This window comes from Lycium barbarum, chromosome 8, assembly GCF_019175385.1.
Source record: "Lycium barbarum isolate Lr01 chromosome 8, ASM1917538v2, whole genome shotgun sequence".
NCBI lineage: Eukaryota > Viridiplantae > Streptophyta > Magnoliopsida > Solanales > Solanaceae > Lycium > Lycium barbarum.
Window position 1 is genome coordinate 1869839 of NC_083344.1, and position 26261 is coordinate 1896099.

Here is a 26261-nt window from a genome sequence, read left to right on the forward strand (position 1 = left end):
ATAACAACAACAATAACAACATGCCTAGTGTATCTCACAAATCTGGTCTGGGGAGGGTAGTGTACGTAGACCTTACCCTTACCTTGAGAGGTAGATAGGTTATTTTAAATGGTTAACTTATCTACGTAATTGGCAATTGAGAACATGCGCAAAATATGAACTGGAAGTGTTGGAACAAGCGGTAATTCAAGTGTCTAAACGAAATTTGAGGGGCTACCTATGTTGCCTTTTTCTTTTATTGATAACTAAGAAATAGTAACACTATGTCCGTATCAAGGATATTAATTTGAAGAAATCATAGGTACCAAGGAAATATTCAAGTATTGGGACAAATAATAGCTGAAACACGAAAAATCACTAATAAGAAGATAAACAAACGTATGAAATGCTGATGGCATTTGCTTTTGTTTCTTTGGCTTAATACGTCGTTCAACTTGCCAACAAATTTCATTTAAAGAACTACGGCTTGTTCCAATTAAACACTAGAAAACATGATGAAGTGTTCCAATTAAACACTTCCAGTTCATATTTTGCGCGTTTCTCAATTGCACATTACGTAAATAAGTTAATCACTTAAAATATGACACCTCATCCAATTATATGAATTAGTCTTAATAAGCCGTAAACCTCGGGCATGCTTCAATTGAGGATGATGTGTATAATTAAAGGAGAAGACATATTTTAAGTGATTAAATTATCTATGTAACATCCAATTGAGAACACACGCAAAATATGAACCGGAAGTATTTAATAGGAAAACTTTATCATGTATTCAACTGCTCCATTGAAAGAAACCATAGTTTTAAATGTCTAAATAAAATTTGCTGGCAAGTTTGAGAGGTTGTCTATGTGTTAAGCCTTTTTCCCTTTTTTTGATAACTAAGAAATTCATAGTTACCAGCTCAAAGTCAGTGTTTAAATAGCAGATTTGATTACAGGAACTCGTGGCACACATCCGTTTTACCACCTTTACGTCTTTTCGCTTATTTTTGTTATTTTGACTTAAAAATAAGTATTTAAAGACACTTTTTATCTTACTTAAACACTATAAAAATGCTTCAAAGTTATTATGGCTTAAAAGTAACTCAAATAAGCCAATCCAAACAGGCTTTTATGTCTCTGCCAAGGATATTAATATGACGAAATCATAGCTACAAAACACAAGGAGGGAAATATTCAAGTATTGAGGCCAGATTGTAGCTGAAGCACAAGAAATCACTAATAAGAAGATAACCAAATTCAAACTAGTTTATACAAACCATCGCCAATAAGAAAATGCACAGCTAGTTTTTTTTTTTTTTTTTCTCTTGTTTTCATACTTCATATATACACTGCTTCATGCTTAAAGTCTACACAAATTACAAAATAAAAAATAAAAAATGCACTGTAGTAATCTTTCAAAATCAAAACAAGGCCAGTTCACAGTTCATAGACAAGGCCAATCCCATTTGTTCATCTAAGAAGTGAGGGATAGAAGCAGAAATAGAGAAGCATCACAAGCCCTAGTTTGGTATGAGAATTGAGAGAATGAGCGTGCCTGCGGTATGTAATTTAGATACAGATTTGTATTTAAAAATTTAAATTTAAAGTCACTAATATATAGTTAGGGATAAAAAGGTATTTTAATATAAGTTTATTGGGTTATCAGTTTAACCATTAACTAAATCCTTAAAACCGGAAACCGACCCGATAACCGAATAAAAAAATTACAAAACCGTTAACTCAATAACACGATATCGATAAACCAATAATGATTTTTATTGATTCAGTTTGTCAGTTAAACCGATTTTTGCACACTCTTAAATGGGAAGTAACATTTACGATGAAATAGTCGAGGTGAGTCAACATAGCCAAGACACCACCACTATTAAAAGTATTTTTATTTCAAACATTCAATATTAGAAATTTACTTAACCACCTGTTCATATTGGCATCAAAATCCACTTAGCCAGATAAAGCACGCCTTATTAAGATGTTTACGGTTTGAAGTAAGAAACTCTATTAATTTTGAAAATATATCAATCATTTTACCACACTACTCATAAAATATTTTCGTTATGTAGTATATATTTTTACTTCAAATGTTTATGACTGAATTATTTCATGAAATAACACTAGTGTTGCCTTCATGCCAATAAACAACAAAAAAAATCTAAAGGAAAAAAAAATAGTGGTCTTGAAAATAAAAGAGAAGAGAAAAAGGTTTTGAATGTGTAGATTTGACATTTCAAAAAGGGTTTCATTATTTGGAAACGAACATAATAAATTCATGTTTAAATTAAGTATGTCAAATAGTAAAGTCACCTACTCATGTTATTTTGAAATCATTTCGCTTAAATTTAAAATAAAATATATTGAAAATCCTTTTGAATTTTACTACAATTCATTCGAGTTAGTAAGAAATTTCAAATTAAGAGATTATTTTGGCTACAGTAATGGTGTTATCGCGACTTTTTTATTATAACGATTAGCAATCCTGGTTCAAATTATTTTAACAAACCATTAGCTAATGCGGATTAAAAAAGAAATTGTTGCATTTTACCCTTTCTCTTAAAAAATCGAGGTTTATGTAGACGATCCTAACTTGTTTGGATCCGGGACGTAGTTATTGTTCTTGTTGTTATTACTTAAAGTATCTAATTTGAACTTAAATGACGTTCTTATATAGAGAACATTAGCATTTAGTTTTAAGTGGAAATTATGTAACTATTCATAATAGATTCCAACTTTTCAAATACAGATTTCAACCTTACAATACAGATATCTTTACAAATTAACTGTTAAGAACTAATGACTATAAAATGCATTTCCTCAACTTTATTCTTGACCCAATAGTTATTTCATGACCAATGTGCACAAATGCAAAAGTTCGAGATACCGAGTTCTTGAGAATCGAGGGGTCAAGACACAAGAGCAACTGGAAAAATCGAGGGGGGTCGGGTTCCCTCACCATACCTTGTTGATAAGAGGAACGTGCGTAAGACATGCTTGAATTCAAAGTTTCATTTGGCTTATACAAGTGCTCTATAGAACTCATTGCTCAACAAGAATTTCTCTTCAAAATCAGTCAACTCAACAATCAGTATTCAAAAACAAGTATTATTACTAAAATTCTGATTCCAAAAGCAGCATCATGGCCATATATACAGGATAAGTTTACAATATAAGAAACTTGAAGTTCCTCCAACTAAAAGTCATATTAGCTCTATATTGCTGGCTAACTCGGTTAAAATTCATTAAATTGTAATAAAAAATGATTCTCCAGTCAATGTATTGCAATAATCTAGTTAACCAAACTATATCAGTTACAACTAAACTTGGAAAACTCAGGCCGAATTTAAATTTCCTGCCCTTGCTTTCTCTCACTTTGCTTGGGCTATTCTTGCGCGTATTGATTCAGCATTTGATACCTTGCTAACACTGCAACAAAAAACAATAATAATCACATCAAGCCCCTTAGAAGACAGCACATAATATTTAAAGTTAGTCAAGCACTGAGGTGAATTCAAGATTTAACCAAAAGCAAATGAATGATTTGTTGGGGGGTGCAAGGAAGAATCAAAGCTTACCGCAACAGAAGATCTCCACTAGATGACAGCTTTTCAGAAATCCATTCAGGAGCTATTTCTTGCAATAACCGGAGTTGCTCTTCAACTTCTCCTGAAAAGAAAGAAGAAAAAAGTTTCAGGTTAGAAGGAGCATCATATTGTCAAAGTGTATGCAAATGATTATGAACCGAGACTTACTTTTATCGGCAATATCTAGATGGCTTGAAATCACTTTGTGCATAAGCTCCTCTTTAGTAATCACAGAACGTTTCATCGATTGAAATAGGTAGTAAATCATGTCGAAAAACTTAGGCAAGCTCGAAATCATTTTCTTCCGCCATTTCGCTTGGGATATGGCTGGATCATTCTCCTCTAATGCCTTCTGCTCTTTGTCTCTAATCTGCAAATCCGTGAAAAATTAGCACACTAACCTCAAATAGTAGACCAAGAAATATAGATATCCTAATTTCTCAGTTCAAAGAATCAACTTCTTTTATTATTAGCAAGGAAATGGTGTCATGTAAGAAGTGTCTTACCGACTGTAGAAGATTCCCATTAAGAATGTCAAGGATTTCATCATCTGCTGTAACTTTTGAACTCTTCACAGGAGTATCAAAGGTCAACAACCTACTAGGAGGAGGGCGCCTAGCTAGCTTTATTGGTGATTCGGTTGACTCGCCATCTGGACTCATATAGCATCTCTTGGGAGGTTGGATCGCAGGTGTAGAAGCCATCAATTTTGCTGGGGTACTTTCAGAACTTGACAAAGACAAACAATCTTCACCCTTCGTATTTTTTAATGGAGTTGATGGTAGTGGAGATGGTGGTAAAGTAACAGAACGAACCCCTCGTGTTGAAAGCAGCTTAGGAGTTTTATTGACAGCTTTAGAGGTGTTGGTGGAACAATTAGCAATCTCAGGTTCCGCGCCAATAGATGCTCGATGAGAAAAGGATTTCCTGAAAGATTGAGCCAGGTGAGATACAGCTACTGGCGGCTTCTGCATTGGGCTGATTGGTGTCTCGTCTATCAACTGTGGGCCTGCAGGACTTGACGAGTTTGTCAAGTGCTCTTGTTTTGACGTGCCGAATGCTCCTGGTAATGCTTCCTCAGGAATGTCATCTCCCTGAAATTCAGAAATAGCATTTGTTAATAACAACACTAGTTTTGTAGAAAAAGCAAAATCTCTAAGTATAGCCTGCTCTTTTCAACTTCTTTTGGAGGAATTCAGGGAGCAAAGGATATCAGGCAGTAAAAGGGACATCCCAACACTAATTTCATTAAGGGATAATTACATTTTTGGACTGCTCTAAAACTTAATAGCCCATAAATGTATATGTTTTGTACATTAAGTATAAATATACATATAATATATATTTTATGTATACATTTTGTATATTTTGGCTAGAGCCCTTTTATTAACAACACTAAGTTTTGCTAATCAAGAATGTATTGCATGAAAAGAGATATCAGAATGTCTAGAGGGTTATTGGTAAGCTTCAAACTAAAATTATGTCTCCCAGAGCTAACTTAATATCTCAAACTATGCTGATGATTTCAAGACGACATAGGTTTAACTCTATAGCTACTAAATACACCAATCGCGCCCAATTTGGCCTTGAGAATAACAAATAATGTACTCACGACATATCATTGCAATTGCAAAGCAATTTTTCTAATTGTCAAAGCTAGCACAAGTTAAAAAATGTCTCTTACCTCAGGGTGGGATTTAAAGAAATCCAAAATCCGATGGTGGAAGACATCCCACAGTTGTACATTGCCACTAGAGGATTTCAGCTTCCCATCAACTTCAACTCCGTTAGCATTTAATGTAATATGAAGATCGGGCTTCATACAGCTTGTTCGTTCATCGAACACAAGCATCTTCTTTATCTCAATTGCCTCGGGTAAAAGAAACTTCATCTGCGCTAAGTGCTTGTAAGTAAACTTCCTGCACAATCAACAGAGAGCCACACAATTAGCAATGATTCATACACAAATCGTCAGTAAATGCACTCAAAGTTCAGTTTTCATGTGTTCTTTGATTTGCAAAAACAACCACCTTTATTTATGGCCAAACTGGCAACTATTTCAAATTAGACCGGAGGTGTTTAAAATTCAAAACTAAGAGTATTCAGATAATAATTTGAGTGTGTACATACTCAGCGGATTTGCACAAATAGTCACTTATATGGCCATTGTATTTAAAAGATGGTGATTTTTACAAAATTAGACAAATCATCAATAAAAATGTATCGAAAATGTCGTTTGCATACCTATCTGTTAGACACTCCACTTTTGTGCTGATGTTTGTAAATGTCGTCGAAGAACCCTTCAACTTCAGCAACCGAACCGAATTGGCCATTCTACTGAAGAATTCAACCAACAATTCGTACCTACACAAAAACACACCAATGTTAAAACCAAAAAAAAAAAAAAAAAACATTCCGAAGATCCCAGCTCTGAAAATCTGAAAACAAGAACATGTGTAGCTTTGTGCCAATGATTTAAGCGCACGTAAAACTTGATTGAGTCAACGTTTAATTATGAATTGAAACACATTATACTCTCAACACATGGTACTATTAAAATTAGAGATTCAGACTTTTGTGGTTTTATACATTTAATAAACGGAATTTTTGAATCCATTGTTTATTTTGCTTATACAAATCTAGATCCGTCTCCGTCCAATAACACTTATCCACACATTATGCTATTGAAACTATGAATTTAAACAAATTATATCTCAACATAATATATTACACCTATATAACCATATTACTTTTTGAGATTAGGGATTCAAAATATATATATAACCCAATATAATATATTACACCTATATAGCCATATTACTTTTGAGATAAGGGATTCAGAATATAGACAACCCAAAATAATATATTACACCTATAAAGCCAAATTCCTTTTGAGACGAGGGATTCAGAATATATACAACCCAATATGATATATTACACCTATATAGCCAAATTACTTTTGAGATGAGGGATTCAGAATATATACAACCAAACATAATATATTACACCTATATAGCCAAATTAATTTTGAGAGAAGGGATTCAGAATATATACAACCCAATATGATATATTACACCTATATAGCCAAATTACTTTTGAGACGAGGGATTCAGAATATATACAACCCAATATAATATATTACACCTATATAGCCAAATTACTTTTGAGACGAGGGATTCAGAATATATACAGCCCCATATAATATATTACACCTATATGACCAAATTACTTTTGAGACGAGGGATTCAGAATATATACAACCAAAAATAATATATTACACCTTTATAGCCATATTTTCAAATTACATTCGCATAATCAACCTTTTTTTGTTCGCAACAGTGCTTATACACACGGTTACAACATTATACGACACTATACAATATTATATATTGTAAATAATGTGTCCACCTTGTATAAAAGTGCATAAGAGGTGTTAAAAGAAAAAAGGGGCTAAACAGGGTAAATATCCTTTCCCGGTAGGCATAGAGCGTAATTTTCCCTATTTGCTGAAACTTAAAGTGTTTTTATACATTTCCATTGTTTATTTCGCTTAAAACACATAGATCCAGATTATGTAAAATCAAAAAAAAAAAAATTGTAAAACAAAACACTTACTTTTCTGGTAGCTAAAATTTTAGTGGTTTATACATTTAGGGAAAATAACAATTTACCCGAAATGGCCCTTTTATACATTATTATACACTTCTATACAAAGTTTATACATTGTCTAAAGTAAGTGTATATGTTGTATATCATGTGTATAAATACTGTTGCAAAAAAAAAGTTGGCTATGCGGATGTAAATTAAAAAATATATGGCTACATCAGTGTCATATTTCATGCTGAATTGTATATTATTGAAATTATCCCCATTTGATAAACTTACAAATAGATCCAGATTATATAAAATCCAAAAAAAAAAAATGAAAAAAAAGAAACACTTACTTTTCTGGTAGCTTTACCGAATCTACATGCTTCTTCCCTTTAGCTGAAGAAGAAGAAGACTCTAACTCGGGTTGTTTCACATTCCGGGTCGGGTCGGGTTTCACATTCCGGGTCGGGTTTGGTTTCAGAAGCTTCTGTGCGGCTTGTCGGATATCTTTCAATGAAAGTGCGGTGCTCCGATTACGAGTCCGGCGAGGAGCTGTGATTGGCTTTTCGGGTGTTTTGGAGCTCCATGGATCCATAGATGGAGCCCCGGTAGATGATGCATCATTCGGGTCGGATCCGATTTGGAGTTTCTTCTTTGACTTGAATGTATGCAATAGTGAAGAAGGTTCAGTAGATGACTCCATTAAGTTAAAAAATAGATTAACAAAATAAATTAAGAGATCTGTTTAAGCTAAGATTAAGAAATTGAAGAGGTACTATATGCAGATGGAAATATGAAGAGGTACTATATGTAGCAGCATTTTTCTGGCGGGAAAGATGCTGACGTGGCTATTATGCCAGGTCAGAATTGGCGCTAATAAGCGGGAAAGCTGAGTGGAGGCTGATGTGTTTACTTGCCACGTAAGATTTTGGCGCGAAATTTTATTAGCGGGAGAGGCTCATGGGCTGTTCTTCGTGAACCTTGGATTGTTGTAATTTGGGTCATTAGCACTTTTGTTCCTATTTTGTGTTGCTCTTTAATTTTTGTCCTCATAAAAAATAATTTTTTTCGGGAAAGATATTGTTCATCTATACTCCTCTTACTTTTATGCCCCTAAAATTATTTATTCGAAATATCCCAAAAATTATGATACCAACATGGTATAAAATATATTGTGATAGTATCATATTCAGTTATTCAAAAGACATCTTTTTCTATAAAAAAAAACCTCTATAATATTATCATTTTATAGACATATACTGTGATGGCATCATGAAAAATTGTTTCACTCCTTCAATGAAACACTTCAAAGACATTCATGATACCATCATGTTATATAAATATACTGAGATGGTATCATAGAGGACTAAAAGAAGGACTCAAGCAGTCCTCCGTGATATCATCATGATATTATACTGCGACGGTATCATAGAGGAAGGATATTGGGCGAGGGGTTTTTTGGGTAAATATTTTTTGTTGATTGGGTAAGAAGCGAAATTAGTTTAGAAGGGGGGTAAGCGAGTAAATATATTGTATTTTAGCATATTTTGTGTTGTTTTCCTTAAATTTATTGCGGGACATAAATTTATATTTTTGCATAATAATAAGTTATGTCGGAATGAATTTTGCCCTTAAACAACTTATGCGCCCACTAGAAATAAAGACTTGGTATAGGCTGTTACAATTCTTTTCTTCATTTATTTCTCTTTTTAAGTAACATTTATTTTATTTTTATTCTTAATTTATTGAAGCTAGATTTATTAAATAATTAAATTTAGTGTAATTGGTAATAAACGAAAGAATTGCATCTGATTTGTAGATGTTTGATAGTATATGGACTACAATTATAGTCTATTTTAAAAATAAAAATAAAAGAACTTACAAAATCATTTTATATTTTCTGAAAGTTAATACTAATAACACGTAATTGATGAGAAGTTGCAGAGCTATGTAGTAGCATTTTCTGGTGGGAAATATGAGGTGGATGCTGACGTGGCAACTATGCCAGTCAGATTTGGCGCCAAACTTTCTTAGCGGGAAAGGCCCATGGGCCGTAACTAGTGGAATGTAATTTGCCAAATTCGTTTGTTACAATTAAAATTATTTTATTCATTTCTCTTTTTATATTGTTTGATGAAGCTAGATTTATGCTAAACAAATTAAATATTGTGCAAATTTTGTGTGGTACCGCGTTATCATCATTTTCAATAAGTAGTTTCTTTTTATATTGTTTGAATCTAGATTTATACAAAACAATAAAATATTGTGCAAATTTGGTTTGTGACCGTTACAAGTATTTTCAATACATATTTCTCTTTTTATACTTATTTATTTGAAGCTAGATTTACTTGTGGAATTGGTAATAAATGAAAGAACGGTCTACGATTTGTAATATTTTTCTATATATGAACTACTTATATAGACTTCTTTAATACAAAGTAGATTAATCTTGATATAGACTCTTGACCCTGCTCTAGCACTTGTTTCGCACTCGGACAACTTGGTTCCTAGAATAATCAATTGGTTTAGCTGCTTCGAGTATTTTTGTATGTTTAGCTTTGGACAGAAGAAGTCACTCCTTCCATTCTAATTTGTTTGAACGTTGACCAATTTGAAAGTCAAACAACTCATTCTTTGACTACGATTTTCTCCAACTCTTTCTTATATTGTGAATTATTAATTGTGTAGACTTATAATACTTTTTATATAGTTATCAAATATATAAATTTTATTATAAAATACTTGAAAAATTTATATTTAAAATTAAGTCAAAGGAAAACTTGTATGACTCACAAATTGGTCAACCTTCAAACAAATTGAGACGGAGGGAGTATGATTTGGGATTCCAAATCATGATTTCAATTTTAAAAAAAATGTAAAACTTGACCTAAAAGTTTATACTTTGTAAAAAAAAAATATAATTTCGTAGATATATTTACCAACAATTTATATCAAATATTAAACGATCTGCAAGTTGGTAATATATTTATAGCATATTAAAGAGTATTTACACTACATTACATGTTCAATTTTTTTTTTTTATTGAACTAAACTTTGATCAATTGATGTTATATTTTTTAGAAAGACCTTATAGTAGTGTATTAATTTTTTTATGAATTATATTTTCTCATTTGGTAAGATTGTATAAGTTTGATGGTTTCAAAACTTGTGGAAATTTTATGTTTATGAGACAAAATATAATTTAAAAAATCCAAATTACATGTCAAAAAAAAAAATTCAACTTCAAATCGTCATGATTTCAAATTATTAATTTCATATCATGTCCAAGTGACTCCTTACTTTCTTTTTGTCTATTTTTAAAAAGGTATTTATATATTTAATAAAAATTTAATTGCAACATTCATATTCTGCCATCATAAATTTTTAAGACTCAAGAAAATATTAAATTCGTATAAAGGGTTCAAAGGAATATTAAAATGGCAGGCCTTAAAATTTGAACCTGGTCTAAACTAATTTTTCATTTTTTCCCACTAAACTGAAGAATACCTTATCACACGCTAGTAGTAAAATTTACTCACATTATATTGAGTGCTCACACCAAATAAACATAACATGTGTTTGCACATAGAATACTATCATTTTATTATGGTTAATTAGTTTATATTTCCACTTTATTAAATTAATAAACCACAATAAGTTTAATTGGTTTGATGTAAATATCGGTATGAGTAAGCATCTGCTCAAACTAACTATGTCACTCCCTATACACCTTTTTAGTTTAAAACATTATGATCAAATCTTTTTTATATTTTTAAAATTCATCAATCAAATAAGACAAAAAAATGGAGGGAGTAATCTCCAAAAGAAATGAAAATCGCGACGGCAGGAGGGAGTAATCTCCAAAAGAAATGAAAATCGCGACGGCAGGAGGTAGTAACACAAAATGTCACCCAACTATGAGTAATGATCTTCCAAATTCATGTTTCTTTGTTTTGTAACAATAAAGTCGCTCAACTTTCCTTATATCACATCAAAAGTCACTCAATAAATATTTTGTTATATCCCGTATTTTTTTTACGTCGGATTATTTGTAAGCTGAGGTGGGGCCCACACATCGAGATTTTTTTTTTTTGACATCTGAAAAGTCATATGAATCACATATGTGAAGTTAAACACAACTCAAGAAGGACCCTTGGGCCAAATCAAAGTGCAAGTCCTCCAAACGAATATTTTTAAGAAAACGTTTTCGGGTGATCTGACTTGTAGGGGAAAAAACGGTATTATAAGTTTGGAATTTGGAAAAATATCAAGAAATAGAAGTTGTAGATAATTGAATTAGCTTTCCAACCATAGGTTGTGGGTTCCCAGGTGACATCGGTACAAGGAGATATGGACGTTTTAAGGTCGAAAGGTCAGTGGGCTAGGCCCAACTCGGGATCAACCGAGTTGGCCCAAAAAAATGAAGAAAAAAAAATTAGGCCCAAAAGAGGGGTGGCCGGCCATACAATGGCCCAAGCCCATGGATTCTAATTAATTTCCATGTGATAATTAAATAAAAGGGGTCATTTAGTTGTCTTGAAACATATAGAAGTTTCAAGAACATTAGAAGAGGAGAAAAACAAAACAAATGAAGAGCAAAGGAGACATGGCATACGGCCATGCTCTCCAATTTTTGTCCCTTTGAAATCTTCTCCCAAAAATTATTTTCTTGTGGTATTCCTACTAATTCAAGGGTCCTTTACAACTTGGTGTAATTATTTTGGAAGAAAGAACACTTGTTTCTTCAAGTTGACAACTTGGTCAAGTGAAGAAGATTGTAGAAAAAGATAAGAATTAATCCCTTTTTATTATGTTATGAAGGTTGGTTTATGTTGTAGTATGTAGAAATGAGTAGAATTTATGGAAATATGGAAGTTTACAAAGTGGGTGTGCATATATGTAAGTGGACATATATGTATATTGTTGTATAAATAATATGAGTTGAATTTTATGTTGTATTCTAGTTGTGGTTATGGTGAAATTTATATTGGAAATGGAAGAAAATGGTTCAAGTTGGCATGGAAAATTATTGGAAATAGTTATAGGAAATTATATGATTTTAATGAAGTTTTTATGTAATTATAGAAGTGGAGTTTTAAATGTGAATTATTATGTTAGTTGGTGAATTTGGAAGGATAATAGTCCATATTGGCATGAAAGATTGGTTGTTAAGTGGTTATGAGAAGTTTTGTGATTTTATGGTAGATTTATGTAATTATGAAAATGAAATTATTAAGGTGCAAATTATGATTATGGTTGATGAAATTGAAAGATGGAAATATGTTAGGAATATGTAGATTGAAGATTAGAAGTTTTGGATGGATTATGGTTTTGGTGGAAAGTTTGTATATTTTGTATATCTTGTGAATATTTGGTAGAAATGATATGAAATGCTTCCGAATTATATTGTAATGATCTTGATTAGTAATGAATGTAAAAACATTGAGATTGGTTTTGGAAATGTGAAGTTGGAATGAAAGCTATTGCATTATGTTGGAAAGAAGACTAGTTGTGTTATATTGTGTTTTGTAGTCATGGTTGTTGTCATTGTGTTGATAGTTTGGCCGGATTGAATTCCCGGATTGTTGTTGATAAAAATTGGCTAAGTTGAATTTTGGGGATGGTGTATTTATAGGGGAGATGCTGCCCAAATTTTTGTAGACAAGTATTGGTTAAGATTGAAATCTTAAAGCCTTACAATTAACATTTGGTAATTGTGACCAAATTGTAGATTTTGGCGAACTTGAAACTTGATTTTGGAGACGTGTATGAAGCGGAAAAGGTATGTAAGGCTTCACCCTTCCTTCTATGGCATGCCTTAAACGTAATAAGTTGGGTACGAGCCTCGGGGACAACTCTATTTCCCGGAATCCGCACTTAAAGTTTCCCCTTTTTCATTCAGTAGAATTGAATTAGAAATTGTGTAAAATATTGGAGAAACTTCCTAAACATCTAGAACTGGCATAAATATGACTCGACTACCTTAAAACCCTCACAAGTGACGTCATGAAATATAATGTACGTAAATTTGGTACGCCGCCTCATTTGACCCGAGGTGGGCCCATTGTTCCCGGATTTTCCCTATTGCTCCGTTTGACTTATTTTGGAGTAGAATCCAAAGGAAACTTTTGATCCTCGTTCCGATTATCAAACGATAAGTACTGTACCATTCTAATGGAAATATGTATATGTTTATAAAATATGTACATGATACACGTATATGTATATGATAAAAGATCCAGAGCGCTATAGTCGCTGATATACGTACATGATACCAGTATATGTATATGATAAAAGATTCAGAGCGCTATAGACGCTGATATATGTATATGATGTATGCATATGTATACGGGGAAGATGGGAATAAGGGCAGAGCGTTATACACGCATATCCACCTGATCAGTTGGCATTACATGACATGATATCGTCCCGGACGCGGGATGTGTATTTATGGCTAAATGGATCGGCTGCCGACGCCTCGGCAATATGACATGTTCTATTTATATATATATATGAACAAGAAAAGATTTTCAACGGAAAACTAAGCTATGATATGATACGCTATGATACGCTATGCCATGATATGATACGTTACGACAAGCTATGCTATGATATGATAAGCTATGCTATGATATGACAAGTTACGCTATGGCATGATACACTATGACACACTATACTATGACATTGACATGATATAACACGACACGACATGCTGTAGTAAGACATGACATTACACGATATAATATGCCATGATAAGACACGATAGGATACGACCTGATATGCCACGATAGGATACGACCCGATATGCCACGATAGGATACGATAGGGCACGATAGGACACGATACGACAAGATACGACATAATATAAGTTCTATTTTCTACGTTCATATAGGGGAAACGTTTTTAAAAGGGAAAGACAAGCCATGCATGATAGCCGCCCAAAAAGGGGCCTTCCTATGTACAGGTTACTTTCTTGCCTCGTTATATGTCCTGTGACTCCATGATATTATTAATCGCACTCTATGTTATTGCTTGCATTGTCTGACGTCCCTTCTTGTGGACGCTGCGTTTCATGCCGCGCAGGTCAGCAGACAGGTGGACTTGATCCTTAGGAGCTCTACCAGCGGTACTCTACAGTGCTCCAGTTGTTCCGGAGCCTCACTTCCGCGGTACTATTTTGTGTATGTATATTCGGGCACATCAGTACCCGGCCCTTTCTATGTATAAGTGTACTATGTCTAGAGGCTCGTAGACAGATATGCCCAGTCAGTCAAGTACAGTTAGATATATGGTGTGTTGGCATTTTAATGTTGTTGTATAAAGTGATAACGAAGTTTACTAGTCTATGTTCATAATGATGCTGCTAATGTTAATGTTAAAAAAATAAATATATGGCACAGTTCCTACGGCCCGCTGAGAAGTAAAGGTAAAACGATAGATAAGGGGTGCTCGGTACAAGTATCGGGTACTCATCACGGCCCCTAGTCGGGTCGTGACATATTTGGCCAATAAAATATAACATGTCATTTAATTTAATCCACATGAAATTTTTCTTTTTTTTTCTCAGTCTATATGGTAAAAAGACCCGACCCAAACCCATCCAAATCTAGGCTTATTCAGGCAAAAGTTAGGCCTTAAGGCAGAGTTTGCAAAATTCTAACTGAGTATTTTTTTTTTTTTTTTTTTTGCCTTAATGCAAACCTCTAACTTAAGGTAGAGTTTTGCATCATGCCTAAAGGCAAAACTCTGCCTTAAGGGAGAGTTTGCCTTATGCAACTCTACCTGAACTGCAAAATTCTGCCTTACAAATCCAAACTTTATGTTGCAATATTTTTAAAATTTTTAACTAAGCTGAGATTTGAACTCAGAACCAAGGAATTTTACCGAAGGACTAAAAATTAAAGACCACCAATTTGAGAGTAAAAAATTGAAGACCACCCCCCGAATAAGGACAGTCGGGCAAATTGCCCGTTTAATTCCCATTTCAGCCCAAATTGGTCCAAAGATCCATCCAGCTTACATATAACCCGACCCGAGTTCCTTTCCATTTTCCACACAACACAAAACGAACATAGCAGCTCCAAATCATCTCTCCCACGTGAAATCACAGCTACAAAAATGGGTTTGGGAGCCCTAAGATCAATAATCCGACCCGTTTCTTCAAGAGCACTCTTCTCGACCCGACCCGTATCCTCATTCAACTCTCCGGCGACAAGAATATCTCCGGGTATTAATAATCTTCATTTTTATGTTATCATCAGTTTTTATTATTGACTTACAGCATTTAAGTATTTTTGGGTGCTGTTGATATAGACGAATTTAGGGAAAATTGTCTACTGGGAGAAAATATTTACGCCACATAACACATATTTTGAGTTTGTTAGTATATACTCTTTAGCTCCATAGTTGTATATAAACACCTTTTATATATACTCTTTAGCCCCATAGTTGTATATAAACACCTTTTATACAAGGTTGATACATTATGTATAATGCTTCCCCCCGTAACAAACCTAAAAGTAGAAGAGCAAGATTAATTTACAGTTATTGGCAACCTAGGTTTTTGGACAAGGGTTTTATCTCATTTTCAGAGTTTGGCATTTCATTCTGCTAATTTTATGGTATAGACGAATATCTTTTACATAGAGGGTGTGTTGGGTATGGGGGAAATGGTTTCCAAGAAAATATTTTCTCGGGAAATAAGTGATTTTTCTTGCTCATTTTCTTTTGTTTGGTACTCAAGTTGGAAAATGTCATTTTAAGAGTAGTTGCATATATTCAAAGCAAAACACTATCAAGTTATTTAGTTCGGAGTGTAACTTCTTATGGTGGGGGTAGGCATATGGGAGGTGGGGTAGGGGTGGAGGTGGGTGGTGGTTGGGGTAGGCTGGTGGGGGAGTGTGGATGGATGGTGCTGGTGTGTTTTTATGTCATAGGAAAACATTTTTGATAGGAGCTCAGTCATTAAATTTAAGACTTTCCGATTTAGGGTTCCATGGATTCCACCATTCAGTCGTGCTTAACTGATAGTCGATTACAAAAGTGAAGAGCAAGTAACAAGCCTAAACGTAAAAGAGCTAGCTTGAGACCTCCAGCTTAATCTTCATTTTCCTATTTTATAGTAGTTGATTTGCAACCTAGGGTTTAGGGTTATATGCCATTTTTAGATTTGGGCATTTCATTATGCAAATATCTTTGACTGTTTCAATTTGTTTGTCTTTTTTTTTTTTTTTTTGATAAGGTAACACTTGTATATTTATTCAAAAATCAGACCTGCCACAAAGAGTTACAGGTCTCATAGTTACAATGGAGTATTCAGAAGATCTTCAATCCTGTAACAAGAACTAATATAGAACCTAAGACATCCATAAATGATTTTAGATCTTCCATATACTCCTGTTTACACCAAAAGTAGAATAAAGCAAGACAGTTCATTTTCATCTTCTGTAAAGAATTACACTTATTTTCAAAACATCTAAGGTTCCTTTCATTCCACACAGGCCACCAGATGCAGGCTGGTATAATTCTCCATCTCTCTTTGTGCCCAGAAAGGTTGGCATAACTATTCCACACTTCCAGGACTTGAACAATTTTTTCAGGCATTATCCATGTTAACCCTTTTAAATTGATGAATAAACTCCATATCTGAAAGGTAGTCTTGCAGTGAATAAAGAGGTGACTAACAGTCTTTGCTTCTTCACCACAAAAGAAACACCTTGGACTAAAATTAAAACCCCTTTTCATGAGATTTTCCTGAGTTAGTACTGCCTGCTTAGCTAGTAGCCAGGCAAAACAAGAAACTTTGTAAGGGATCTTAACTTTCCATTTCAATTTCCATGGCCAGTGGTCAATCTAGCTTCTGTAAATGTTAAAAGTCTTGTATGCCTCCTTGACAAAAAACTTGCCTAGTTTGTGTCTCTGAATCTCCCAGTCATTTAGTAGTCTTCTAAAACTCAAATTCCACCCCTGGTTAGACCATACCTTTGCCACAGAGGCATTTTGTTGCTGATTGAGGATATACATATATATATATATATATATATATATATGCTCCCTGTCAGCATCACAAAAGATCAGAGAATCATCAGCATATTGGAGATGAGTAATCTCCATAGCTTCCCCCACTCTGTTTGTCTATTTTGACTTAGCATGGAGTTTAAGAGTGTCTTTTGAATCTTGTGGCCTTAAAGTAATGTACCAAAATGTTGTTTAATCTTGTGGTTTAAGCATGTCATTTGGAAATTTGGAATTAAGGAGTTGTCAAAAAAGGAAAGAGACATTCTTTTGAAACGAATTAAAAAGGAAAGTAAGTAAGACAAACAAATTAAAACGGAGGGAGCACATAGAAAGTGTCGTCCATAGGAAATATTTTAGCTTGTGAAATCATTTACTGATACTCGTTTTCCAAAGTGAAGACCCAGTAGCAAACCTAAATGTAAAAGAGCTAGCTTGAGACCTCCAGGTTAATCTTCATTTTCCTATTTTATAGTAGATGCCTGCGGTTTTGGACTAGGGTTTAAGGTTTTATGCTTATTTTCAGATTTGGGCATTTCGTTCTGCAAATTACTATGATGTTTTTGGTTGCTTTTGTTATTGGGTGTGTTTGGTATGAGGGAAAAAAATTTCCATAGAAATCATCTCTCCCACGCGAAATCACAGCTACAAAAATGGGTTTCGGAGCCCTAAGATCAATAATCCGACCAGTTTTTTCAAGAGCACTCTTATCGACCCGACCCGTATCCACATTCAACTCTCCGGCGACAACAATATCTCCGAGTATTAATAATCTTCATTTTTCATTTATAATCAGTTTTTATTATTGACTTACAACATTTAAATATTTTTGGGTGCTGTTGATATAGACGAATAAAAATTACGCTCTATGTCTACTGGGAGAATATATTTACGCCACATAACACATATTTTGAGTTTGTTACCCGGTTTAGCCCCATAGTTGTATATAAACTCTTTACACTCTTTACAGTTATTTGCAACCTAGGGTTTTGGACAAGGATTTAAGGTTCTATCTCATTTTTAGATTTGGGCGTTTCAATCTGCTAATTATGGTATAGATGACACAGAGGGTGTGTTTGGTATGAGGGAAAATGGTTTCCAAGAAAATATTTTCTCGGGAAATAAGTGATTTTCTTTTGTTTGGTACTCAAGTTGGAAAATGTCATTTTAAGAGAAGTCGCATATATTCAAAGCAAAACACTATGAAGTTTTTTAATTCGGAGTGTAACTTCTTGTGGTGGGGGTAGGCGTATGGGAGGTGGGGTAAGCAGTGGGGGGAGGGGGTTGGGGTGGATATGGGTGGTGGTTGGGGGTTGGGGTGGATATGGGTGGTGGTTGGGGGTTGGGGTTGGCTGGTATGGGGGTATGGATGGATGGTGCTGGTGTGGTTTTATGTCAAATTTTTAAGGAAATTTTTTTTCACAGGAGCTTAGTCATTAAAACTTAAGATTTTCCGATTTAGGGTTCCATGGATTCCACCATTCAGTTGTGCTTTTCACCGCTTAACTGATAGTCGATTACCAAAGTTGAAGAGCAAGTAACAAGCCTAAATGTAAAAGAGCTAACTTGAGACCTCCAGGTTAATCTTCATCGCCCTATTTTATAGTAGCTGATTTGCAACCTGGGGTTTAGTGTTTCATGCCATTTTGAGATTTGGGCATTTCGTTATGCAAAAATATCTTTGACTGTTTCAATTTGTTTGTCTATTTTGACTTGGCACAGAGTTTAAGAATGTCTTTTGAATCTTGTGGTCTTAAAGTAATGTACCAAAATGTTGTTTAATCTTGTGGTTTAAGCATGTCATTTGGAAATTTGGAATTAAGGAGTTGCCAAAAAAGGAAAGAGACATTCTTTTGAAACGGACTAAAAAGGAAAGTAAGATAAATAAAATTGAAACGGAGGGAGTACATAGAAAGTGTCGTCCATGGGAAATATTTTAGCTTGTGAAACAATTTACAGATACTCGTTTTCGAAAGTGAAGACCCAGTAGCAAACCTAAACGTAAAAGAGCTTGCTTGCTTGAGACCTATGTTGCACGGACTCTTCAAAAATATCGTCAGGTGCGTGCCTGATACTCCAAAAGTAGTGCATTTTTAGAGAATCCGACACGGGTGCGACAACGAAAGTGAAGAGTCCGCGCAACTTAGCTTGAGACCTTTAGGTTAATCTTCTTTTTCCTATTTTATACTAGATTTGCAGCCTACGGTTTTGGACTAGGGTTTATAAGGTTTTATGCTTATTTTCAGATTTGGGCATTTCGTTTTGCAAATTACTATGATGTTTTTGGTTGCTTTTGTTATTGGGTGTGTTTGGCATGAGGAAAAAAAAATTCCGCGAAAAAGAAGTGAGTTTTCTACCCATTTTCTTGTGTTTTGGTAGGCAAAGTTGGAAAATGTCATTGTAAGAGCATTTAGATATATTTAAAGCAAAACACTTTGAAGTTTTTAGAATTGGAATGCAACTTCTGGTGGTGGTAGTAGGCGTGAGGGAGGTGGGGTAAGTGGGGGTAGGGGTGGGTGTGGAGCGGGTTGGCGGGTGGTGGGTGGGGGGTTGGGGTGGAGGTAGGCAGGTAGGGGTGTGTGGATGGATGGTGCCGGTGTGTCTTCATTCCATGGATGACACTGAACTCTTAACTGAGGTAAGGGCCTTTTTGTAGTCTTGACCTATCTAGTACCTTGTTCCTTCTCTACTCTGCCACTTCTCGTGTAAGAATGTGTGCTGTTTAGCTGGGAACCTCTGTTGGGCCTGCATTTTTTATCTGGTTTATAATTCAATACCAATATGTTTATAGTTTAATAACATATTCTGCCACACTAGTCTCAATCTGGCCCTCCTGCCCCCACCCTCCCAAGAAGGAAGTGAAAATGAGGGACAAAAAGGAATGAGTAGAATTATTGAATGTCTGTTCATTTTAAGAAACTGTTTTTTTTTTTCTCCATCGGAGACTACTTAGCATTCTCTTTGTTACTAATTGTACAAACAGATGTCCCTGGGTTAATGTGTTCAGATAGGTCGAGAGGTGTAATTATCTTATTCGTTATTATATTCAACTCACGTGTCATGATTTTCTGCATTGGGATGAAACCCCCATGAATTGGTTTTATCATTTGTATCCATTGAAATACGGGCTACTACTGGATAACTAATCTCTTTCTTTTACAAGTCTGATGGATAACTCGCCATATTGAAGATCCTACCTGGTTGATTTGCAACCTAGGGTTTAAGGTTTTATTCCATTTTCAGATTTGGGCATTTCGCTATGCAAATTATGATTTTTTTGGGGTGCTTTTGGTATAGACAAATATCTTTTACATAGAAAGTGTCTTCCATAGGATGTGCAAATTACTATGATGTTTTTGGTTGCTTTTGTTATTGGGTGTGTTTGGTATGAGGGAAAAACAATTCCACGGAAAAGAAGTGAGTTTTCTACCCATTTTCTTGTATTTTGGTAGGCAAAGTTGGAAAATGTCATTTTAAGAGCATTTAGATATATTTAAAGCAAAACACTTTGAAGTTTTTAGAATCGGAGTGTAACTTTTGGTGGTGGTGGTAGGCATGAGGGAGGTGGGGTAAGTGGGGGTGGGGGGTGGGTGTGGAGGTAGGCAGGTAGGGGTGTGTGGATGGATGGTGCCGGTGTGGCTTCATTCCACGGATGACATTGAATTCTTAACTGAGGTAAGGGTCTTTTTTAAGTCTTGACCTATCTAGTACCTAGTTCCTTCTCTACTCTGCCACTTCTCGTGTAAGAATGTGCACCGTTTAGCTCGGAACCTCTGTTGGGCCTGCATTTTTTATCTGGTTTATATTCAATACCAATATATTTATAATTTAATAACATATTCTGCCACACTAGTCTCATATGTCTGTTCATTTTAAGAAACTGTTTTTTTTCCCCCATTGGAGACTACTTAGCATTCTTTTTTTTATTAATTATACAAACAGGTGTCCCTGGGTTAATGTGTTCAGATAGGTCGAGAGGTGTAATTATCTTATTCGTTATTATATTCAACTCACATGTCATGATTTTCTGCATTTTGATGAAACCTTGATGAATGGTTTTATCATTTGTATCCATTGAAATACGGGCTACTGCTGGATAACTAATCTCTTTCTTTTACAAGTCTGATGGATAACTCATCATATCTTGTGAAGATCCTACCTGGTTGATTTGCAACCTAGGGTTTAAGGTTTTATTCCATTTTCAGATTTGGGCATTTCGCTATGCAAATTACGATTTTTTTGGGGTGCTTTTGGTATAGACAAATATCTTTTACATAGAAAGTGTCTTCCATAGGAAATATTTTAGCTGGAGAAATCATTTACCCGTCTCAACCGTAAGTTGCAACTTTTTTGCTTTTTTGCTTTTTATGACAATGATAACATATGAGTTGCAACTTTTCTCATGTCAATTTGATGGAAAATATATCTTAAAATGTAGGTCAAAGTTTGCATAGTTTGACTTTCGAGAAGCGAAATATGACAACTAATTTGGGACAAGAGCATTTGATCATTTTCTCGAGTTTAGTTGGGATTGTAATGGTACGAGGTGGGGGATCGGAACATGAGGATGTCGTTTTGATGATTTTCTTGAGTGTTCACATTCACAAGTCACAAAAATGTCAAAGTGTTGGGATTGTAAAGAAGCTGGCTTTGTCATGAAGTGATGTAAGTCACTTCCTTTCTTTTGGTGGAAAACATTTTCCTTGGAGATTTTTTTTTCTCCAACTATTTAAACAAACCACACTAGAAAAGGAAAACATTCCCTAAAAATATTTTCGGCTATGATTTTTATTGACTTTTGAATTTTGACAGAATGAAAAGAAGTTAGAAGCTTTTTTTTTTCTTTTGGAATTTAGGTCCGTATGCATGGATAAAATATACCACCCGGTGAACCTATAAGTCCAAACAATCCCAATTAAGGAAGTGTCAAGCGGAGGAATGAGAAGAAGAGAATCAGGCAGAGAAAGGCATTTATATTGGTATGTCGTTACAGCTTTTTATTCCCTTTATCTTAAAGATATACCTCTGCGGCTGCTATGATTATTGTCACCATTGTATTGCCTTATTCGAAAAGACTTCCTTTCAAATGTGAATCCAGCATATTTTTCGCAACACGTACTTTAATTTGTTTGCCATCTCAGGAGGGCATTTTAATTATGCTAGGCAGTCCCCTTATTTCTGTGGCTCTTATGAAAACGTCCTGACCAATTTCATTCTGTGGGATAAAGAAATAATTTCTTCTGTGATGAACATCAATGATGGACCTGCTTCCTCCAGTTGGTGAGACTGCATCCTATCAAATAAAATTTTAAAAAATAGGGATACTTTACTAACAGTAGGAGGAGGATTATACTAGGTATGTGATACAATATCTCATGAAGCACAGTAATTGGATTTTTAGTTTGAATAGTTTCTTGAATTATTCAAACAATGTGTTAAGATATTCAGTGGCTTGGAATCAAAACATGGTAATATCTCATGTATACGCACAAGTAACAGCAGGTAGATGGAGAGAACTTTTTATTGTAAGTGATGATCCTTTTTTTTTGGTCGAAGTAACAATTTTCATTTCAACCATTGAACAAGTGTATGTACAGACAGACTCATGGGACTCTAGAATCAGTATTCTCAAGTATAAACCAAATTCAACAAATTCCTATAAGGCAACCGATTGCTTAAAAAAAACTATCAGCAGTCTAGCCATGGCCCTTTGCAGGAAGATCCATGGCTACGCCTCATCATGTAGCAGCATAGGAGCCTTTTAACATGGAAAACTATTGAGCGCTTCTAGTATGGTATTCCAGTTAACCATTCTTTGCCCCTTGATAAACACTTGCAGAATAATGTCTCTAACAATCAACGTAGCATCTCGACACCGTTGTTGAAGCCTTCTGCCATTTCTCTCCATCCATATCTGGTAGACTGCTGCAGCAAATATAAAGGCTAGTATATCTCCTTTTGCTCTATTATGTCGCACCTGTGAGTTCACCCAATGCACCTCTTGCACCCAGCCTTCCACCTGCCTGCGTGTACCTGTCCATCTTACCAATTGTTGCCAAATGCCTTTGGAATAAGTGCACCCAAAATATAGATGGTCGTGTGTTTCCATGGCAGTGGTGCCACAGAGAACACAATCAACTGGCACTTGAAATCCCCAGCTGCTCAATCTGTCGACAGTAGACAGCCTTTTGTGCAATGCTAGCCATAGCACAAATTGGTGTCTAGGCAGCATGCCCTTCGCCAAATACAATTTCTTCCATTCAGTTCTAGGATACCTTGGCAACAGATCTTTGTACGCTTCCTTTATGCTGAATTCGCCCTGCATAGTGTAGCTGTCAATAGCAAGGTTAGGATTTACATCAGTATCAAGCCAATTCCTAACATCAAACACTTTCCTTATGAGCCAACTAGCCTGTTTTGGTGTGTCCACTAATGACCATTCAGGATTCTTTATATAATGCGTATGAACCCACAAAACCCATAGCTTCTCTTTCTTTTTTGCTACTGCCAACAGGAGTTTATATATTGCTGTTTTGTTCCATAGAAAAAAGTTTGATAATGTTCAGTCCCCCTGTTGCTCTGGGTTGGCACATAGTATCCCAACTGATAGGAGGTCTTCATGTATATTCATTTTAGCCAGTCCAGAGGAAATTCCTGCATATACTTGTGACCAGAGTGAGTATCTTTTTTGGTAGTAGGAACACCTGGGCCCAATATGTTTGCATCTCAAACAAGACACTTTGATTAATTGGACTCTTCCTCCATATGACAAAAATTTCGTGCTCCAACATTTGATTCTTGCAACAATCCTCTCAAATAGAGGCATACACTGACTGATTGTTAGCTTCTTAGAAGAGAGTGGCACTCCCAGGTATTTGAAAGGTAACTCTCCAGGCGCGAAGTGCATCTCAGCCAAAATTTGTTCTCGAAGTTCCAATGATATCCCAGCAACATAAAGTGAACTTTTTTTCTAGATTTGCCTTTAGCCCTGAAACACTAGAGAAGTGCTCAAACCTCTCTAGGATAAGTCTGATGGATACCAAGTCAGCCTTGCAGCATAGGATAAGATCATCTGCAAAACATATGTAGCAAGTTCATCTTAGCACACCTGGGATGATGTTTGAAGTCAGGGTTGAATCTAAGTTGATTAAGAGATCTGTTTAAGTACTCTATGGCCAGTACAAACGTGAGGGTTTCATAATGAAGAAATTGATACCAGGCTAGAATATGAATTAAAGTAAGAAGATTTGCCTGGTAGGATTCCTTAACATGCTGAGATTATTCCAGCTGGCATAAGCTTGAAATATTGTATTGGCATGAGATACCCTTATCAAAAAAAAATTGTATTGGCATTAGTCACAGATCTATTTAAGTTCAAATACCAGGAGCATTGACATCGTACTGGTACCTGAATATTAAAAAAATCACTCTATATAATAAATCCTGAAACTGAAGCGCCCTTATACGTGCTAAACATTTTGCAAAAAGGAGGATGATAGGCTAAGTCGAAACCAAATCCCCCCAGCAACTACATCTCTACAATAAGAACTATAGTGAATGTTGAAACTGAAATATGAGTAAACATCTCACAAAAGCAAAGTTTGACCAGCTTTCAAAAAAATCAGAATAGGAATGACTTGACAAATGGTTCTATGCTTCCAATGTAGACACAATTCTATTATAATGGCAAGATTGAAACAAGTTGCATTTCCAGTCCACAGTTATGATCCAAGCTTAGGACTAGCTGAATCAGCAATACAAGCCTTGAATCTCTCTGCTAAAACTGAGGACTTATAGAGACTCTTAAGCATCCTATTAGTGATTGTGTTTTTGTAGCTCCAAGCATATAAACTAGTTTGAAAGAAATAACCAACTACAATTAGTGATTGCGTTTTTGTAGCTCCAAGCATATAAGAATGTTTGCTTTTTTTTTTTCCTCCCATTTTAGGAGGATTTATAGTGTTTCCACACTTCCCCTCCAGTGTGACTCGAACCCAGGACCTACCGGTCGTGGGTGGAGGTGCTTAACCACTGAGCCATCCCTCACTTGTCATAAGAATGTTTGCTTATTTCCTGCAACTAATACATAATCCATTGATACTTTTAGGTATGAACGTAGAATTGTGACCTTGTGGGGTGAGCTAGCTGAAAAAGATGGGGAAATACTACAAAAACTGATAGATACAAAACCTGTCGTAGCATTTTGTGACGTGAAAGGGTTGACGTATCAAGGTAATATATCGAAAACTTTTTTTTACCTTCACAATTAGTTCTTTATGAATTACATCTATGCTAAACTTTATTTGTTTGTTGTGAGGATATCTACCACTCGTATTAGTGGTGTATTGATCAACCCGACATTTCAAAAAGCAAACGAGCTGCAAAATTGGTAATATATGATATTATTTGTTCACCCAAAATGTTACTGCTTACAGTTTAGTTATAAAATACTTGATAATCCAATAAATTTCGTACTTCATTACAGGCATGATTGTTTGAAAGCGCAATTGCTGAAGAGATGCATGAAGTTGGAACTATTGCTGCAATTGAAATTGAGGAAGACGCAATAGAGGTGCAGAAAAAACACACGAAGAAAACAAGGGATTGCGGAGACAAAAAAGACTCTCATTCAATAATTTATAAGAAAATCAAAATAGAAAAGGATTAGGGATTTGTTGTTGTTTTGTCATTCCAGTAGACATTCATTATCTTTTTTTAGTCGATTTCCCATAGTCTATTTAATTCTCTTATGATATTGTAGTACTATATTTTTGTTAGTCTATAATATGTGACTCCCTCTGTCCCATATAGAATATGTTACTCTCTCCGTCACATAATAAGTATCACTTTAGTCAAAATCATGCATATTGAGAAACCAATAATGCAATGTAAAATTTGCTAAACTATCCTTATATACCAAGTTACTATGTGACCTTTTGTTTTGAACATATAAACTTGTCACTTTTTGTCTAAGGGCAGAGTTGAAAAAAACTAGTCAATTTATGTTCTGGTTTTCTAAAGTGACACTTATTATGGGATAAATTCTTTTGGCTAAAGTGACACTTATTATGGGACAGA

General features: G+C 34.9%; 1 protein-coding gene and 1 long non-coding RNA gene across 7 annotated transcripts; one reads left to right on the forward strand and one right to left on the reverse strand.

The window, feature by feature from the left end:
- Positions 1-3083: 3083 nt before the first annotated feature.
- Positions 3084-7952, reverse strand: LOC132605642 (CDT1-like protein a, chloroplastic). The gene is made up of 7 exons (XM_060318815.1): positions 7523-7952; positions 5823-5942; positions 5263-5497; positions 4085-4672; positions 3747-3948; positions 3570-3660; positions 3084-3420 (listed from the first exon to the last, which is right to left on the reverse strand). The coding sequence occupies exons 1-7, from the start codon at positions 7870-7872 to the stop codon at positions 3363-3365; spliced, it is 1644 nt and encodes a 547-aa protein (XP_060174798.1). The 5' UTR covers positions 7873-7952; the 3' UTR covers positions 3084-3362.
- Positions 7953-12884: 4932 nt separating this feature from the next.
- LOC132605644 (uncharacterized) lies at positions 12885-25996 on the forward strand. 6 transcript variants are annotated; one of them, XR_009569269.1, is made up of 7 exons: positions 12887-12951; positions 14253-15396; positions 16670-16721; positions 21622-21848; positions 22040-22162; positions 25291-25572; positions 25669-25996. It is a non-coding gene; the product is annotated as an uncharacterized LOC132605644 (long non-coding RNA). The 6 variants fall into 6 exon arrangements; XR_009569272.1 differs by lacking the exon at positions 21622-21848 and having other exon boundaries at positions 12885-12951; XR_009569267.1 differs by lacking the exon at positions 16670-16721 and having other exon boundaries at positions 12888-12951.
- Positions 25997-26261: the final 265 nt, after the last annotated feature.